The sequence below is a fragment of the Desmodus rotundus genome, chromosome 2, assembly GCF_022682495.2.
Source record: "Desmodus rotundus isolate HL8 chromosome 2, HLdesRot8A.1, whole genome shotgun sequence".
In the NCBI taxonomy this organism is placed as follows: domain Eukaryota; kingdom Metazoa; phylum Chordata; class Mammalia; order Chiroptera; family Phyllostomidae; genus Desmodus; species Desmodus rotundus.
The window spans coordinates 161,091,382-161,111,315 of record NC_071388.1 but is presented as its reverse complement, the minus strand read 5'-3'; the positions used below and the strand labels follow the sequence as shown (position 1 = coordinate 161,111,315).

The 19,934-nt window shown below is 36.7% G+C and overlaps 2 protein-coding genes across 6 annotated transcripts in view; one reads left to right on the top strand and one right to left on the bottom strand.

Moving 5' to 3' along the window:
• The window catches only part of GPR155 (G protein-coupled receptor 155), a 59,477-nt gene extending 40,287 nt beyond the window's left edge, over positions 1–19,190 (top strand). The window contains exon 17 of one of the 4 annotated variants that reach the window (XM_045196272.3): positions 18,004–19,190. In XM_045196272.3, the coding sequence (XP_045052207.2) occupies positions 18,004–18,079 (76 nt within the window). In that variant the 3' untranslated portion in view covers positions 18,080–19,190. Of the gene's footprint in view, positions 1–769; positions 2,501–12,990; positions 13,077–14,473; positions 15,972–18,003 lie in introns of those variants that run through there. The other 3 variants (XM_045196274.3, XM_045196273.3, XM_024561515.4) reach the window with 3 other exon arrangements.
• Positions 10,856–19,934, bottom strand: part of SCRN3 (secernin 3) — a 33,428-nt gene continuing 24,349 nt past the window's right edge. For both annotated transcript variants that reach the window (XM_024561465.4, XM_045196275.3), the window contains exons 6-8: positions 17,125–17,287; positions 15,966–16,146; positions 10,856–13,207 (exon numbers count right to left, since the gene is read on the bottom strand). In XM_024561465.4, coding sequence (XP_024417233.1) covers positions 13,037–13,207; positions 15,966–16,146; positions 17,125–17,287 — 515 coding nt within the window. In that variant the 3' untranslated portion in view covers positions 10,856–13,036. The remainder of the gene's footprint in view (positions 13,208–15,965; positions 16,147–17,124; positions 17,288–19,934) is intronic.

The following is a 19,934-nucleotide window of genomic DNA, read 5'->3' as shown; positions in this document are numbered from 1 at the left end:
TGTGTACTTGTATGAAAGTGTACAGAGCTCGTTTGTTTCTTATTTACATTTCTCTGTCCCTTGTTTATTTGTTGATACCGAAGGCAACCCACAGTTGCATTAGGAAGAAAATTTTAATAATCAAGAAGTAGAATCATAAAGTACATTTTCAAAATCTTAGATTTGTAACAGAAGAGGTCTCACTTATTCTTCCCTCACTTCCTAAGGCAGCAAATTGCTAACATATCATAAGGTAAATTGTCTTGGCTGCTGATGACAAGAAGAAAGGCTGTTGTTCATGGGCACTGTGATAAGCAGAAAATACAAAGTTTGATTTGAAACTTACTTAAAATTGTCCTTCTTAAGAGCTTGTAAAAATATTATTTAACCTTCCTTAGATAAATTACTTATTTTAACTTTGAGTATAACTTTCAAAATATATAACATTCAGCTATCTACACAATGTATCTGACATAAAAGTACATCTACTATAAAAAGAGTATCTCTTTGTAGGTGAATTTACACCATCTGAGGTTTTTTTGGTTTTTTGTTTTGGCTTAAGCATTTCTGTCTTCACAGGCATTATTGGCATATTTTTCTTCTTCTCCAGTGGGTCTTTCTAGGGTCTGGTGAGGTAAACCCTTTAAATTCAGAACAGTATCATTCCTGCACGCTTTTAACTATCATGCTATTTTTCCCTGTCTCCTGTTTTTCCTTGCTCGTCCTCTGTCATGGAGTGCTGATACCAGATTTACAGACCATATGGGTGAATCATTCCTTTGACATACAGGTGTGGTGCAAAGACTTCTGCCGGGACCTTCTGTGGCTGTGACCTGGTGAACTGGCTAATTGAAGTTGGCCTTGCCTCTGACCGTGGCGAAGCTGTGATATATGGAGACAGACTGGTGCAAGGGGGAGTCATCCAACACATCACCAATGACTACGAATTTCGGGATGAGTACTTGTTTTACAGATTTCTTCAAAAGAGTCCTGAGCAGAGTCCTCCTGCTATTAATGCAACCACTCCCCCCAGGAAAGATAAAGAAATTGAGCATCCATCCCTATCCCCTAAGATGTGAATTATGAAGGAGAGAATCCCACATGAAGTCATATTCTAGCCCTGGATCTGTTACTTTAGTAAGTAACCTCGGGCAAAATCACGACCTCTCTGACCCTCAGGTGCCTCTTCTGTAAAATTCGATGAGATGCACTCCCATCCCATGCTAACATTCTGTGACTTTATGTGTATGTAAAACCCACAGGAAACTGACTTAGGAAAAAGGAAAACAAATCAAAATTAAAAATTCTGAATGAATATAATAATTACTAATTGTTAAATAAATAATTAAAACCAATTATGCCAACATTTTAAAACATTGCCTCTTGCACCTGTTTGCTGTAATTCAAAATCAGCATCCAGTTTACTACTCCTTTAAATTGCCAAATTCGGCAGCTTTATTGCTGGAAGAAAATGGACCTTAAATTATGACAACTTTGCACCTATTGATAACACCTCCTAATAAAGAATTTCACTGATTCTAATAAGAGGCCTTGTTATTACATTTTCCCATTTCCTTGACAAACAGTAATCATTAATAACTGGAAACATGATTTTTTTAAGGTTCATGTTTTCTGGCTTTTCTCTCCAGAGTACTAATCTGTGCCATTAGGAGGAGAATAAGAACATCTACAAATTTTATCACCTACAAAATCCATCAACAGAAGTATAGTCTCACCTTTAACTTTTGTGCTAAAAATAGTAATTCGAGCAGATTTGTTTAAATTTTATCAACAAAATTATTGCCGTGTGACGTATCATCTCTGACGGTTGCACAGAAGTGTCATGGTGCAGAAGGGTAACCTTGCTACCTTATTCCTCACGGTTAGAAAGAAGAAAAAATTACATATTTCAGCCAAGATTTAAAATCCTAAGCCTAACGCCCTACTTTTACATTTGGAATTGAGTCCTTCTTGTGTCCACGTATAAAAATCAATTAACTTGAAAATTACTAAATGTTGCCCTCAGATAAGCTTTACGTTCTTCAGTAAATTGAAGAGAGATCCACATGAACTTTGAGTCTGTACTGAATAGGTGTCAGTTTTGGTTTAACTTATTTAAAACATGTTTTAAATATTTATCTCATACTTTTAGTGTCTCATATAAAAGTCATTTAGAAAATAATTTATAGGGTTAAATAATTTAATATGTAATTTTCTTAAAACCTGCATGGAAGCCTAGTGTACTTAACAAGTACAGGCACACCTTGGAGATATTATGGGTTTGGTTCCAGACCACCATAATAGAGCAAGTATCGCAGCAAAGTGAGTCACATAAATTTTTGGTTTCCCAGTGCATATAAAAGTTATGTTTACCCTACACTATGGTCTAGTAGGTGTGCAATAGCATTATGTCTGAAAAACAATGCACATACCTTCATTAAAACATACTTGATTGCTATAAAATGTTAACCATCATCTGAGCCTTCAGCGAGTCATAACCTTTTTAATGGAGGGTCTTACCTTCAATTTGTAAAAACCGCAGTATCTGTGAAGTGCAATAAAGCAAAGCTCAGAAAAACAAGGTATGCCTGTAAATTATACTTTAGCGTGTATGTAGTATTAACCTGTACTGATTTTATGATTAGAGAATTGCGATGTTTTTCAGCAGAACTGTCTTGCTGCAGAACTTTTTTTTTCTTAAATATGGCCACAGTGTAATTCTCAGAGTGCTCAGGCGACAGCATAAAACCTCACTGCTGTGCCAGGAGACCTTCATAGCTGCAGCACTAGAGATATGAACTCACATGCATGCAGGCAACTCACTCAAGTGGAGGATTTATCGTGTTTGTGAACAAGTCATATTATACATGTTCTGTTGTTTGCACGAAGGGAATCAGCAGTGTCTTTTTCCATGGGAGATATTAAAAGAAAATCCTGGGTTGGAATGATCTGCAGTTTCTGAAAATGAAGGCTTTTAAGAGATGTTTTTAGGAGTAAGGATATGCTAATTTTATTAAATGAAAATATTTGTAACTTCTACTCTCTCACTGACAAAGCAACTTTCTCAATAAAATACCTATTTTAAATTGCATTGCCAAAATCTTTTCTTTGAGTAGTCTGAATAGTGCAGAAGCCATCATAGACACGTCTTCCCTGTAAGTTTTCAATGTTTTCTTAAATGGGTCTCCTGCGATTGTTCTCTTCTTCGTGAGCCTGTGGGATCTCTGCACAGGGTCTTGCTCAGTTATGCATTCAGTAAACACTTTTCGTTAATGATTCAGTGTAACAGAGAGTCCTTTCCACATATTTCATAATTTTTAATATGCAGGGTCAGCTGGGAAAATTACCTGATACAATTTTGAAAAAAAATCTACTTTTGTACTAATCTTCAGCTCGATCAATTGTTCTTTGTTCTCAGTGAGCATTTCCGTGCCTAGCTTGTGCTTAAACTTCAACATTTTTACAATAAGGTGAAGCGTGCTTGGAATTTTAAGAATAGTGATTAATGATCAGTAAGTGTCTAAAAGTTAGAAAAATGCAAAACTATTATTTAATATGTTTTCTGTTCAGCAAAATACAACTCTTAGGGTTTATCCCTTCATAGGTCATACCATGTAAAATATTATATTACTTTAGACCACTGAACATAGGCAGTCAGGTGATGAAAGACGGCTGGAAACACAGTTCAGGATCAGAAATGTTACCACCGTCCTTCAGGAAAAGATAGGATGGTAAATTTCTACAAGTGGTATGATAAAAGCCTGAAGTAATTAATTCAAAAGAGAAAACATTCATTCTGTAACAGAAAATTTGCCTGTTTTTGGCAAATTTTATAAGTAGTCACTAAATTTCCAAAATTCAAGGCTGTATAATTATTTCTAGGGCAAAACATTTGGTTGAAGACTAATATATTAATGTTTCATCAAAGATCAAACAAACTAGCTTTCTCTAAAACAGTTTATTACATTATTTCTTTGGTTTATTGTGTAATGATAAGTAATAAAATCATTTAAGGGTTGACCCCCAAAAAGCTTAATTTCAGCTACTACATATATTTTTTGTATACACATTTTGCTTTTTATTTATTTATTTTTAAAATTATGTTATTGTTGGGAAACAATACTTTTATTTATCTGTTCTTTTATTTGTTTAAATTATGTTTTATTAATATTACACAGTCATGAATTTATCCTAAAAGAATAATCATGGATATGCCCAAAGATTTTATGCAAAGTATGAGTCTAATAGTAAAAGAAAGAGAGAACCTAAATACCTAATAAAAGGATATTAGGTGAATAATTACGAGATGTTAACAAAGGAATGCTACTGTGCAGCCATTAAAAATGATATGAAGACTGCTTAATGGTATGCATGTTGTTTTTAACATTGGTCAAATAAAAAACAGATTTTATTTAATCTTTTTTTATTTTTATTTTTTAAATTATTTTATTGTTGTTCAATTACAGTTGTCTGCATTTTCTTCCCCCCCCCACCCCATCCAAACCCACCTCCCTCTCCCACCGCGACCCTCCCCCTTGGTTTTGTCCATGTGTCCTTTATAGTAGTTCCTGAAAACCCTTCTCTTCACTGTCCCCTCCCCACTCCCCGCTGGCTATTGTTAGATTGTTCTTAACTTTGATGTCTCTGGTTATATTTTGTTTGCTTTTTTCTTCTGTTGATTATGTTCCAGTTAAAGGTGAGATCATATGGTATTTGTCCCTCACCGCCTGGCTTATTTCACTTAGCATAATGCTCTCCAGTTCCATCCATGCTGTTGCAAAGGGTATAAGCTCCTCCTTTCTCTCTGCTGCATAGAATTCCATTGTGTAAATGTACCATAGTTTTTTGATCCACTAATTTGCTGATGGGCACTTAGGTTGCTTCCAGTACTTGGCTATTGTAAATTGTGCTGCTATGAACATTGGGGTGCACAGGTTCTTTTGGATTGGTGTTTCAGGGTTCTTAGGGTATAATCCCAGCAGCGAAATTGCTGGGTCAAAGGGCAGTTCCATTTTTAGTTTTCTGAGGAAATTCCATACTGTTTTCCACAGTGGCCTCACCAGTCTGCATTCCCACCAACAGCGCACTAGGGTTCCCTTTTCTCTGCATCTTCTCCAACATTTGTTTGTGGATGTGTTTATGTTGGCCACTCTGACTGGTATGAGATGGTACCTCATTGTGGTTTTAATTTGCATCTCTCTGATGGCTAGTGATGCTGAGCATCTTTTCATATGTCTCTGGGCCCTCTGTATGTCTTCCTTGGAGAAGTGTCTGTTCAAGTCCTTTGCCCAGTTTTTAATTGGGTTATTTGTCTTCCTGGAGTGGAGTCATGTGAGTTCTTTATATATTTTGGAGATCAGGCCCTTGTCTGAGGTATCATTGGCAAATATGTTTTCCCATACAGTTGGTTCTCTTTTCATTTTAATGCTGTTTTCTTTAGCCATGCAGAAGCTTTTTATCTTGATGAGGTCCCATTTGTTTATTCTTTCCTTTATGCCCCTTGCTTTAGGGGATGTGTCTGTGAGGATGTTGCTGTGTGGAATGTCTGAGATTTTCCTGCCAATGTTTTCCTCTAGGACTTTTATGGTGTTACAACTTATAATAAGTCTTTTATCCACCTTGAATTTATTTTTGTGTATGGTGTAAGTTGGTGATCGAGTTTCATTTTGTTGCACGTACCTGTCCAGATCTCCCAACACCATTTGTTGAAGAGGCTATTTTTGCTCCATTTTATGCTCCTGCTTCCTTTGTCAAATATTAATTGACCATAGAGACTTGGGTTTATTTCTGGGCAGCTACTACATATTTTACTTTTAAGAAATACATGAAATTTAAGAAAATTATAAATTTTCTAAAATGTACCACAAAGCATTAAATGCTCACACAAGGACCAAAGCCCAAGTATCATATTGAATTTATACAGTGAAAGTTTCCTAAACTGTTTAATAAATTAATTTACATATCCTTATAACCCCTATCTTTTTTTCTATTTTTTAAATTTTTATTGTTATTCAATTACAGTTGTCTGCATTTTCTCCCCACCCCTCCCCACCCACCCCATCCAAACCCACCTCCCTCTCCCACCGCGACCCTCCCCCTTGGTTTTGTCCATGTGTCCTTTATAGTAGTTCCCGAAAACCGTTCTCCTCACTGTCCCCTCCCCACTCCCCTCTGGCTATTGTTAGATTGTTCTTAACTTTGATGTCTCTGGTTATATTTTGTTTGCTTTTTTCTTCTGTTGATTATGTTCCAGTTAAAGGTGAGATCATATGGTATTTGTCCCTCACTGCCTGGCTTATTTCACTTAGCATAATGCTCTCCAGTTCCATCCATGCTGTTGCAAAGGTTGTAAGCTCCTCCTTTCTCCCTGCTGCATAGAATTCCATTGTGTAAATGTACCATAGTTTTTTGATCCACTAATTTGCTGATGGGCACTTAGGTTGCTTCCAGTACTTGGCTATTGTAAATTGTGCTGCTATGAACATTGGGGTGTATAGGTTCTTTTGGATTGGTGTTTCAGGGTTCTTAGGGTATAATCCCAGCAGCGGAATTGCTGGGTCAAAGGGCAGTTCCATTTTTAGTTTTCTGAGGAAATTCCATACTGTTTTCCACAGTGGCCTCACCAGTCTGCATTCCCACCAACAGTGCACTAGGGTTCCCTTTTCTCTGCATCCTCTCCAACATTTGTCTGTTGATTTGTTTATGGTGGCCACTCTGATCGGTGTGAGATGGTACCTCATTGTGGTTTCAATTTGCATCTCTCTGATGGCTAGTGATGCTGAGCATCTTTTCATATGTCTCTGGGCCCTCTGTATGTCTTCTTGGATAAGCGTCTGTTCAAGTCCTTTGCCCAGTTTTTAATTGGGTTGTTTATGACCCCTATCTTTATCTCTGGAGTTTTTATTCCCATTTTGAATATGGAAAAAAGCGACAGGTTGACCTGAGACTTATCAAAGGTTACCAAGTTGTACAGATTTATTGTCTAGCTTTCTTAACTTTGCAGATAGAGAACTGTAAAAATTCCTTCCAGAAGTACTTGAATGCCCATTGAACAAAATATTTATTGAACTTGTGCAGACACAAGGTTGAACACTGAGCACACAACAAAGGGAAAAAATACGATTCCTATCCTCACAGAGCTTCTCTTTACTGTGAAAGACAGATGGTAAACATATATGAATTACACTTTTGGTCAGGACCACACGTGGCTGAATGTATGTAACTAGAAACTTGACCTCATGGTGTGGGGTAAACTTCCCTGAGGAAGTGATATTTCAGGAAAATTCTAAAGGATGAAAGATTTGCTTAAATAAAAAGGAGCAAATGAAATGAGTGGTACAAGCAGAGAGTGCAGACATGAAGAAACGGGGCACATTCAAGGGATTGAAAAAGCAGCATAGTAGATATTAAAAAAAAAAAAAAAAAAAAAAAAAAAAAAAAACCAACGCAATGGTGGCTTCCAGTCAGGACGTCAGCATGGGTAAATGTAGTGCTTTAGTCCTCCCACAACCACATCAAAACTACAACTAAATTATAGAACAACCATCATTCAGAACTGCCTAAAATCTACCTGAATGGAAGTCCTACAACTAGGGATTTAAAGCCACATCAAGACTGGTGGAAGGGATAGAGATGCTGAATGGGCTAGTCCCATTCCCATGTGTGGGGGATAAAAATTGGGAGGGATATCTCTGCTGTAGAGGTGCCCCCAAGGAGCAAGGGGTCTCAGTATGACACCAGGTTGCCCAGCCCTGGTTTCCCGTGCCAGGAAGAGAAGTCCCCATAACTTTGGGCTGTAAAGTCAGCATGGATTGTAGCTGATTTGGATGGAGGGCTTCTGGAGTTCCAGGTGGTTCCTCTTGAAGGGCCCATGCACAGCCTTAGACTCACTCCAAGTTCCAGCACTGGGGCAGCAGCTCAAAAAGCACCAGGGACACACAGGGAGGAACTGTCTAGCATCAGGGTGAGAGCTGGAGGTGGCAGGGGTAGGGGGCAGCTTTATGCCAGACAAAAGTGCTAGGCATAAAGTTCCTTTTCTGAGACCCCTCACCCAATACAGAGGTGGCAGGTGGGCACCATATCTGAGTCTCCATCAACCTGACTCACACTGTTTGCCATGCCCTGGTGATTCCTTGAGACCCCGCCCCACCGAACTTGCAGGCCCAAGTTGATTCCAGTTGCTTTTACATAATGAATAGGCTGTCTTGGCTAATGCTTCAGACGTTCCTAAAATCTCATATAAGCAGCATCTGGCATTGGCATGCCCCCATACCTCTCCCTAAGCTGTCCCAAACCTAGCACTAGCAGCTGTCCTTGATTCTCAGGTTGACCTTGCCTAGGCTCCTCTAAGCCCAACACAAGTAGCAGGTATTGCAGATCACTTTGTTGCTCATGCTGGTGGCCCTGGGCAGAACAGAGGCAGCGGCTGACAGTCTCTCCGGGAGGTCCTAGAACCAGCACACCCAGTGAATAGCTTCAGACCACATCTAAGCACCACCCAACCACCTCCACAAGCAACACACTCGAGTGAGGGGGCTCAGCAGGCACCAGAGCACTGCCAAAGTCAGTCCTGCTCTGTGGAGTAAGCCACTACATAACTGATCCTCACAGTGGTCACTGGTTGCAGCCAGTCCTTGCAGCCAATCGACCTGAAGGTAAATCCCGCCCACTGAGGTCCCAACAGCAGCCAAGGCTCAACTACAACAGGAGGGTGCACACAGCCCACATGGGGACCACACCTGGAGTGCCCAATTCAGGTGATTGGGGGCCAGAGGCTGTGCCACTGGACCCTGCAGAACCCCTACTACATAAGGCCACTCTACCAAGCCCAAAAGACATAGCAGCTCAACCTAATACATAGAAACAATCACAGGGAGGCTACCAAAATGAAGAAACAAAGGAACATGGCCCAAATAAAAGAACAGAACAAAACTCCCAAAAAAGAACAAAATAAAGACAAGCAATCTACTAGATGTAGAGTTCCAAACACTGGTTACAAGGATGCTCAATGAACTTAGTGAGAACTTCACTAAGAGATAGGAAGCCTATAAAGGATATAGAAACCATTCAGAACCAGTGAGAAATGAAGAATACACTAACTGAAATGAACAATTTATAGGGAATCAATAGTAGAGTAGATAAAGTCGAGAATTCAGTGATTTGGAATATAAGGAAGTAAAAAAACAATAAGAACAGCAAAAAGGAAAAAGAATTAAAAAAAAAATGAGGATCGAGAAAGGCACCCCTGGACAACTCCAAGGGTAGCACAACATTCTCATCATGGAAGTGCCGGAAGCAGAAGAGGTAGAGCAAGAAATTGAAAACCTATTTGAAAAAATTATGACCGCAAACTTTCCTAACCTGATGAAGGAAATAGACATACAAGTCCAGGAAGCACAAGGAGTCACAAACAAGATAAACCAAAAGAGGCCCACACCAAGTCACATCATAATTAAAATGCCAAAGGTTAAAGACAAAGAATCTTAAAAGCAGCAAGAGAAAAGCAGTTAGTTACCTACAAGGGACCTCCCAAAAGATTGTCAGCTGATTTATCAACAAACTTTGCAGACTGCAAAGGACTAGCAAGAAATATTCATAATTATGAAAAGCAGGGACCTACAACCAAGATTACCCAGCAAAGCTATCATTTAGAATCAAAGGACAGATAGACAAGGAAAAGCTAAAGGAGTTCATCGCCACCAAACCAATATTAAATGAAATGTTAAAGGGTCTTCTTTAAGAAAAAGGAAAAAAATATAAAGGATATGAACAATAAAATGGCAAAAAATATGTACCTATCAACAATTGAATCTAAAAAACAAAATAAACACGCAGAACAGAAACACATTCATAGACACAGAGAACATTTTAATGGTTGCCAGATGGAAAGGGGTTGGGGGAATGAGCGAAAATGGTGAAGGGATTTAGAAATACAAATTGGTTGTTACCAAATATTTATTGGGATGTAAAGTTCAGCATACAGAATACAGTCAAAACCTCAGTTCTTGAACGTCTTGGTTCTTGAGCAATTTGGTTCTCAACCAAGTTGTTCATGGCAAAAATGTCTCGGTTTGAGAAACAAAACTTTGAGTCTCAATTCTCTACCCAACCATCTTTCATGCTGATACATTTATGATCAGTCACATGTCTCTCAGGCTACAAAGGAGATTTGGTTTTTGGACAAATCGCTTCTCAGTTTTTGGAACAAATTAAATTCAAGAACCGAGGTTCCACTGTATAGTCAATAATATTCTAATAACTACATATGGTGTCAGATGGGTATGAGATTTATTGGGATGATCACTTAATAAGTTATATAATGTCTAATCACTGGGGTGTACACCTGAAACTAATATAATATTGTATGTGAACTGTAATTGAAAAATAATTTTTAAAATGGTGAATGTGTAATAAGATGGGGGCAGATCAGTAAGATCTTGTTGATAGTCATTAAGAATTTGTACTTATCTCAATGACGCTATGAAAAAGAGTTTCAGACTCAACAATAAGAAAATGAACAACCTGATTTTAAAATGAAAAAAGATCTTAACAATTATACAGATGGCAAATAAGCATATCAAAAGACGTTCTCATCACGTCATCAGGTAAATGCAAATGAAAACAATGAGATTGTTTTACACACCTATGAGAATGGCCAAACTCCAAAACACTGGCAGCTCCAACGGCTGGCAAGGATGTGGAGCAACAGGAACACTCACTCATTACTGATGGAATGCAATATGGTAGTCACTTTAGAAGAGAGTTTGGCAGTTTCTTACAGAACTACACCTGCTTTTACCATACCACTTAGCACTCATCTTCCTGGGTATATTTACCCAAATGGGTTGAAAACTTATGTCTACACAAAAACATGAAGGCAGATGTTTATAGCAGCTTTATTCATAATTGCTGAAAGACGGATGCAACCAAGATGTCTTTCAGTAGTGGATATCAGCAGGCAAGCTATCCAGACAATGGAATACTATTCAGCACTTGAAAAGAACTATCACTCCATGAAAAGACATGGAGGAATTTAAATGCATATTACTAAGTGAAAAGGCCAACAATCTGAAAAGGCTATATACTGTATGATTCCAACTATATGACATTCTGGAAAAGGCAAAACTGGAGACAATAAAAAGAACAGTGTTTGCTAGGGGTCAGGGAGAGGGAGGGATGAGCAGGTGGAGCACAGAGGATATTTAGAGCAATGAAACTGCTCTGTATGCTACTATAATTATGGACACGTACCATTACACATTTGCCCAGACCCACAGAAAGTACGAGGGAACCCTAATGTAAACTATGGACTTGCAGTGACGATGACGTGTCAGTGTAGGTTCCCCAGTTGGAACAAATGTACCGCTCTGGCGTGTGATGTTGACAGTGGGGGGTGGGCGGAGGGAATGGTACAGGGGGTACAAGAACTCTGAACTTTCTGCTTAGTTTTGCTCTAAACCTAAACTGCTCCAAAAACTAAGGTCTTATTTTTAAGTTTTCGGATGAAAAATTCATGATCAAATTCACATTTTTAATAGATCATCACTCTGGCTACACAGATTCACATGGATGGAGATAAAGACCAAATATAGGTGTAGAAGAACAGTTAACCGTAGCTGTCCAAGTGAAAGATGGTGCTAGTTTGGTCTCAGGTGGTGTCGAAATAGCAAGTGAAAACATGCTAGCCTTAGAGGGAGAAATAAGATACGAGTATGTGTCCCTGGATAAATCAGTACACTGCTTACCCTTAGCTCCTCACACACTAAAAAAGAGAGAGGGAGGAGGTACAAGGGGTTGGCCAATGGCCTTCATGATTTAGGGAAAACCTGTCACTGAATCACATGTGAGGCAAACAGAATTAACTGAGGACTCGAGACAGATATCTTTTCTTTAAGGGCAGCCCTGTATTAAAGAGGAGCAAAATCAGTGAGATTATAGTTTTTGATGAGAGAAGTTTTAAAAATAATTTCCCAGGCACTCTTTAAATATAATGATCCACTACCTTAGTAATAATCCTAGTTGCAGTGATAGCAATTAATAAATATGATGATGTAATCAAATATATAAGACAGACACTTCTAGAAACCAATAAATATTGTATATAGTGTTATTTTATGTTGGATTTTTCTTTTGTCTATATTTGCAACTTTGAGTCTTACCTAGTAATCTCTATGTACTTTAACAAAGTTTTGTAAGCTTTGGGTAAATATTATTATTCATTTATAATGTTCACAATACATTATATATTAAAATGTTCTTAATGTCCATAATACACTAACAATTTGATTTTATCGTTACTATCTCCTTTCTGTTTCTGTTTTCACTGCATGAACAGAAGTAAAAGATGAGAGAAATTTGAGACAGAAATGGTATCTCCTACGGTCTTGGTTCCCTCTCCTATTTCCTAATCTCCCAGATAAGCTCTTCTAAAAATATTAACATAAAAGCCTACTAAAGAGTATGGCCAAAAAAAAAAACAACACAAAAACTAGATAATTAGAGCTAAAGGCTTACTGGTCACCCAAGTCTTAACAAAGAGTATGTTTGAGTTTAATAAAAGCACATTTGTAGAATTAACACACTATAATAAGATTTAATGTGTAAACTAGAATACTTTGTTAGAACTGGTTAATATTTGCCTAAAGCACACACACACACAAAACTCACTACATGAGACAATATTGTTCATTACTAAAGAAAATCTTTCTCATAATTGGGAGGGTAGTGCATAATTATAATAAACAAAACCATGCATTATTTTAATGCTTCATACTTTATGCAGAATTGAATATGTGTGATTTGTAAAAAGTTACTACAGCTACAAACAAAATAACAGAAGCCAGTACCTGATGTAATAACTGGCTATCCCATGATATATGTGTCTAATTCCAATGTTATTTTCTGTCTCAGTATTTCAGCAATTACATGCAGTTTTCATAATCAAGCTATCACTTGAATGCTATTAAAGAATATCATATTTGCTCACACTAGGCTTATATCATTTACCAACAGGATTGATTCTGACTTTGAGGAAGATTGCTGACCATTTATATGATCATTAAGAACTCGTATGTGACTTATAAATCTGAATTTCATCTTTTGCACTCTGAGGAAAAAGATTAACAATTTTATCCACATCAAGATGTTTGTTTTGAAGGATTGATTCCATCTCTTTGAACAGTTGTTTTTCCAGTTTCTTCATGTTGTCCAACATTGTTTTGGCTTTTTCCTGAACAATTAAAAAGAAAAATAAATAAACACACACGAACACACAACTCCAACCAAATTCCAAACAACCTCTACAGACAAGTTTTGTTCATTCTGTTCTTGACTTCTGATTTGGTTCCCCTCCTCCTATTCTTTAGATATAGAAGGAATAAAACTCTTTTGGAAAAAAATCATTGCTCTGGATTGAGTCAATGTATTAACCCCAAATTATTACTTACTTTTAATAGAAAGACAAGAATAACTATGTAGGATTAGTCTATAAGCAAGAAAACTAAAAGAAAGAAAAACAGGGCAGTTGAAAATCTGATATTAATTATGTATGGAAATGCTGCTAAAAATTGAGGCTGAGGTATTTTTATGAATATGGATTTTCTATATTTAAAAACCGTATTATCAAATTAAACAAAGGAAATAGAACAGTGATATTCAAGGGAAGGAGCAACTAAAAGATAAGAAAGTTACTACAAAGTGAGCATAATTTTAAAAATTTGAACCATTATGGGGCAGACCTCCACAAAACAAAGATACTGAACCATAACATGGACTTCAGTATGAAACTGTATGCATTTTTTTTTCTGAAGAAATTGCATTTCATGTCAGTGGAAAAAAATACATTTTGCCTATAAATGGTATTGGAATAATTGTTCACCTCTTTGGAAAACAAAGTTAGCATCCCTACTTCATACCATACACCAAAATAAATTCCAGATGAATTAAAGAACTAAATTTTTTTTTCAAACACATATATACACTCTGGCAGAAAATACAAAAGTTATGGTGATCTGGAGGTCAGGCAGGCCTCCTGCAGCATGATAGCAAGAGGCTGTAAAGGAAAACAAGATGCTAAAAAGTGTAATTGACTAACTTAAAAATTTTTGACAAAATCAAAGTGATATTAAAAATTTGAAATATAACAAAGACTATTCACACAGTTTGCCTCTTTGAGGCAAAAGACAAAAACAACTAATAATCAATTAAAAATAGGCTAAGGAAAAGAACAGGCAAGTCTTAGGAGGAAATAACAATGGCCAATAAACAAAATTTCAACCTCCTTAGTAATCAGGAAATGTAAATTAAAACTGCAAGTAGGATTGACTGTCCCTCCAACACAAAAGTAGTTATTTGCTGAACCAGGACTAGAACCCAGCTTTTTGTCACTTGTACCCTCAAATTCTACTGTCCTTCCACTACTTTATGTTGTCAATCAATATTTCATGCCCATTAAAGAAAGCCTAAAGGAGTAACAGCTTTAAAATTTTTATTTCAGCATTACTTAGAAGAAAGCCAATCAGCAATTTCATTTAACAAACTTTCAAAAGTCTACAAAACTCATCTCCAGAAGCAGTACTGAGGAAGAAAAGAAGCTGACAACTCTAGAGAGCTATCATAAGCAAAGTGCACAGTGGGGTGGCCACTCAGCCAGGAGTGAGGGAAAATCCCTCCAGAGCAGGTGCTCTAGAAACACATCGCCGAGGAACTGGAGCAAAGGCAAGAAGAACCAGGGAGCTCACCTGTTTCATAGCACTATGCTGAGCCTGGAGGACAAACCAAGCCCAGGGAGTGGATGGCACCTCTCTGGCCCAATAGCCTGGGCCCTTGTCAGCACATAGTGGACTCTTGCAACAAAACACCTGCCGCTCACTCCATGCCACCAGGCTCCAGAAAGTGTTTATACTGTAGATCAGGAGTGAAAACAAACTGGGCCCGGATAAAGCAAGAATTCATAGCAAATAGGAGGTCTGGAGAGAGCTCGCCACTTTAAGCATAAGCAAGAATGAGGCGGGGGAGGGATGTCAACTCTGCAAACATACTGAAGACAAAAGTAAACGCCCAACTCCCCAGAGGAAAAAGCATGTGATCATTTAATGTAGATAGAATGTAAATGCATATGCCGTGATGAAGTGAAAGATATTATAGGCAATAAAAGTGAGAAGTTGGTAGAAACAGGTGAGAAAATGTGTGAAATGGCCCATCTTTTCCTTTATTGCAGGGAATCGGGTGATGGTTCTGTCAAAAGCCTTTAGGCAGCCCTTTCATTTCCTTCTAATCTATTTTTTATCTCTGGGGAAGAGAGGGAAGAGGGCAGAAGAGGTGTGGATCGTACAAAATTATTTGTCTATCCATCTATCTATCTGCACCCCCTAAGTACCTCTCCTTATTTCTGGAGATCAGATTCTGGGTGATATATTAATCTTCTATAATGCTTACATTTTTAAATGATAAGTATTCATACTTTTTTAAAACTCCAACTCATTATTTTAAGAAGGTGAATTCTTAAAGTACTTTCAATTAAATTACGTTGAAGCTGCATGTTTAAGAACATTGTGTAAGAGACCAGGTCAACTGCCCTCCAGCGGCTCTGTAATTTTTGGTGTGAGATATATATTAAGCAAGCTACTTAAACTCCCCAAGTCTCAGATTCCTTATCAGTGAAATGGAGATGATAGTAGTACCTACCTCATAAGAGGAATGAAATATTCCATGTAATAGTACCATGGTGCTCGGTGTATGATAAATGCTCAGTAACAAGAAGCTATTGATACTATGTTTAATATACTACATCCCTCTAGAAGATTCACAACATATTCTTAACCATTTCTAAAGTAAAGATAAGAAATAATAGAGCTCTACCGTAGTCTAAGCATCTAAACTATTTTTTAACCTATTTGTATGTGGAGGGAAAGAAAACTAAAATTCAAAATATGGATTGATTCACATTTTAAACTATTCTAATGATAAAACATAGGATGTAATCATACCTCTTTATTATCTATTACTTTCAATGCCTGTTGCTGTTCTTGGTAAAGTGGGTGTCTTCTGTCAGGTTTAGTCTTAAAATGTGGCTTCTTTTTAACTGGATCTTCAAATTCAATTGTTGGTGAACTTGTATCCAATAGTTGTGAAATATTTGGCACAAATATGAAAGGCTTAAAAACAGATCTAGAAGAAAACATCTTTTATTAGATTGTCATGTGGGGGTATACAAATATTCAACATTATTCTAAATCTTGTAAGGTTCCCTCTAGTTAGAAGTTTCTATTAATTGTTACATACTAACACGTTTCTGTCATACTAGTTATAGACATGCCTGTCTTCCCCGGTACACTGGAATCTCCTTTGGGGCAGGAAACCACGCTTTATTAAGCCTTGTATTTCCACCAACCTAACAAAAGGCCTGGCATATAAACAGTGTCAAGTGAAATTATAGTTCATCATTTTCTGCTGCAAACGTCAGAATTGGAGGGTAAAAACAGTTCTCAACGTTATGGATTGAGGATTAAGATTTTGGATGAACATCAGCAGCAGTATTAATAGGGGGTTCACAGGGTTCATTCCATTTTCTTGAAAATGTCTTTAATAATATGAAAGAATATAACACTGAAAGATAGTGCATATAAGATCATTTCTGAATATAATGTGCATTAAGTTTTGTGAGATGCTAATGACTTAAATCATGACAGTCTATGCAAATCCTACTAAACTTGAACTATTGATATTTTTAAGTTTTACATGCATGTATTTTCTAGATATGAATGCATAAGCAACATCTAAATCTAGCACATCATTCACTCTTTTTATTAACTCTGATTAGTCACCTAATATAATACAGAAATCTGCATAAGAAAATCTATCTACTTTCTTTTCTTGACAATGTTAAATATACTTAGGAAAAGAGGATGTAGGGATTACTTTCTTGTAGGGATACAAGAAACTATTAACATTTCTTCCAGCAAAAATAAGAATAGTTATGGCAATTATGCATAAATGGAAATGGCAGACTAAAACCTGAACAGAAAAAGCATCCAAAAATTATTTTTGTATTTGTGTGACAAAAATTTAACCTGACACAATCAACAGACTAAAGACTCAACACTACCTCCTGACCCCTTGCTGGTTTATAGTATTTTGTGACTTTACCTCTCGGGATCAGGAGTCCCAGTAAAGAAGTGAATGCAGGGAAGGCTGGAATCCTGAGGTAAAATGGAAACCATACTTGCAGTGGTCAGGAACTCTCCCTCCATGTTAATGCCACTTGGTTTATCTCGGAGAATTTCCATCATTGTTTCAAAAGTTATGTTTCCTAGGGAAATATTTTTTAAAAGCATCAAATATACATAAATTTACAAGTTAGTGTCCTGCAAATATGAACTGCTTTCTCTACTGGTAATATATAACATGAGATACTGGTCTAGGTATAAATTACGAGACTGACTGTAAACAAACCTGGCATCATAACTGCTCGGTTAGACTATTCCACTATTGCAAGAAAAGTATTATTTTAAATATGAAATATACACTCTCAAAACCATTATAGCACATAAAAAATCTATGTAACTTCGTAAGAAGAAGGAATCAATAATGCAAAATTACATTCAGTCTCACTGTCTTACAAAAAATTTTAAGGTGTATTTAGTTGGCAATGAACTGATGATACCAATATTATGAGTTTATCCATTCTGGGAACCAACTATTAAGAGAATATTGCCCTTAGTTTCCAGTACTATTATTCAAGATGTTCTTCACAAAAAAAAAATTATTTTTTTCCTGTAGTTATTTCTGTTCCTGAAATTAACACTCTTATTTAAAAGTGTGAGTTGTAGGAATGGAGACTTGTGAAAGACGTTAATGGTTAATGGAATTTGTATGTGTATAATTATGCTAGACTATAAAAGTTTACATCTATTGTGTATGATCAAAAAACAGATAGTATTATATTCTGCTTTCTGATTTCCTAAGTAAAGTTTGATACTTAAGAAGATTTTAATAAAAAATTTTTAAATCTGTTTTTTTCTTTAGCCAACATAACATGTCCATGGTTACCGAGAGCCTCAGAATTCCGTATTTGGAAGACATTTCTATCAAAAACATTTGAAAGCCTCTCAAGCCTTCCGACGGTCTGCTCCTCGCTACTCATATCTGTAGTCAAAGATGTAGAACTACATCGTGATAATATGAATACTCTTACCCCTATACAATGCAGTCCTCCAAAAGTAGCCAAAACTTCTCATGTCATAATTATCTTCTCTAAAATTTATGGCTCTCAATTCCTCCTGAATCGAATTAAAACTCCTTCAGAGGCAAACTTACTACTAAGCGCACCTTAAATGACCTTTTCCTCTCCATCTGTAGGCATTCCTGATCATTTGTCTCTATTGGTCCTAGCTCTGCCGTTAGATTATAGTCTCTAAATACAAGAATGGGATTTTTCTGTTTACTTTTCATTAATTCAACAAATATTTATTGAGTCCCTTTTAATGCTAGAAACTGTTCTAGGCAATGAAGAGAAAAATAAGCAGACAGAGAGATACTGATAAAACACAAGCATAGATTTATAGATTTGTCAATATAAAGAGTGAAGGTCCCTTGATTCAAATTTCAGCTGAGGTAAGTACAGTTAACAATTCAAAAAGATTCCTTCCTCAAGAGTTTCAGAACAGGTTTAAAAGCTTTCCTTTCAATAAATACAAGAAATTCTCATTACCAGAAAAAAAAATTGGTACCAGAAAATAGCCACTTAAAGCAACATATTTAAAATGAGAACCAAAATTTCATGGTAAATAATGGAGGCAAAGGATGAAGTCTTTAAAATGAAACAAACATATTACAAAAATGAATTTATATAAGCTTATAGTTGACAAAATTTAGGTTAAATTTTTAATATGTTAAGTCATAGAACAAAGAAACAAGTATATTTTTCTTTTTTTTTAAGATTCTACTTATTTATTTTTAGAGAGAGGGGAAAGGAAGGAGAAGAGAGGCAGAGAAACCTCAATGTGTGGTTGCCCCTTGCATGCCCCCCACTGGGGACCTGGCCTACAATCCAGGAATGTGCCCTGATTGGGAGTCGAACCAGCAACCCTTTGGTTCTCAGGCCAGCACTCAATCCACTGAGCCATACAAGCCAAGGCTCAAGTATATTTTTCCAACAAAATGGTAAAGGATGTGACTTGATTTAACTATTAAGGAACTACTATAAAGGACACATGGACAAAATCAAGGGGGAGGGTGGAGGTGGGGGAGGGAGGTGGGTTCAGCTGGGGTGGGGTGGAGGGATAGGGAGAAAAGGCAGACAACTATAATTGAATAACAATAAAAATTTTTAAAAAAACTATTGTAGCATGATCATAAAGATAATTTTTACAAAAACATTGGAGGACTTCATCACATTTCTCAAGTTCCTGTCTTAACTCTTTAATATTCAAATCATTTTATGTTGAAGCACTCTGTCATGTTACTGTACTCAGTTTTTTCTTCAGTTCTTAGGTATAACTCTGCTCGTTTTTTGTCAATAGCTTTGTATTTGACTTAAGTGGTTATCCAAAATTACTTTCACGGACTTCTTGAAATCTTGCCTTTTTTACAAGATTTTCAGTTGCATTTTATTTTGTATTGCTGAATAATCATTAACAAACAAAAGTGCAGACAGTGAAGTAGAAGAAAAATAGTATTAAGTAGGGTAAGATGTTTGAATGAGGACTAATTTTATAAGTAGTTCATCAGTGATCATCTTTATGTTTAGAACTTTTTCTTTCCTAGGCAACCCTTGTAATTTTGGGGCATCAAACTGAAAACTCAGATAAAACAGACATCCCTCCTTCTATTCATCACAGCTTTCTACAATCTTTGCTTCATTAGCCAGCTGACATACGAATAAAATGAGGTCATTTTTTAGAAAGTACATTTTCCCACTTTTCTTATATGGCCTAATTTTATATGTTTGTGCAAAG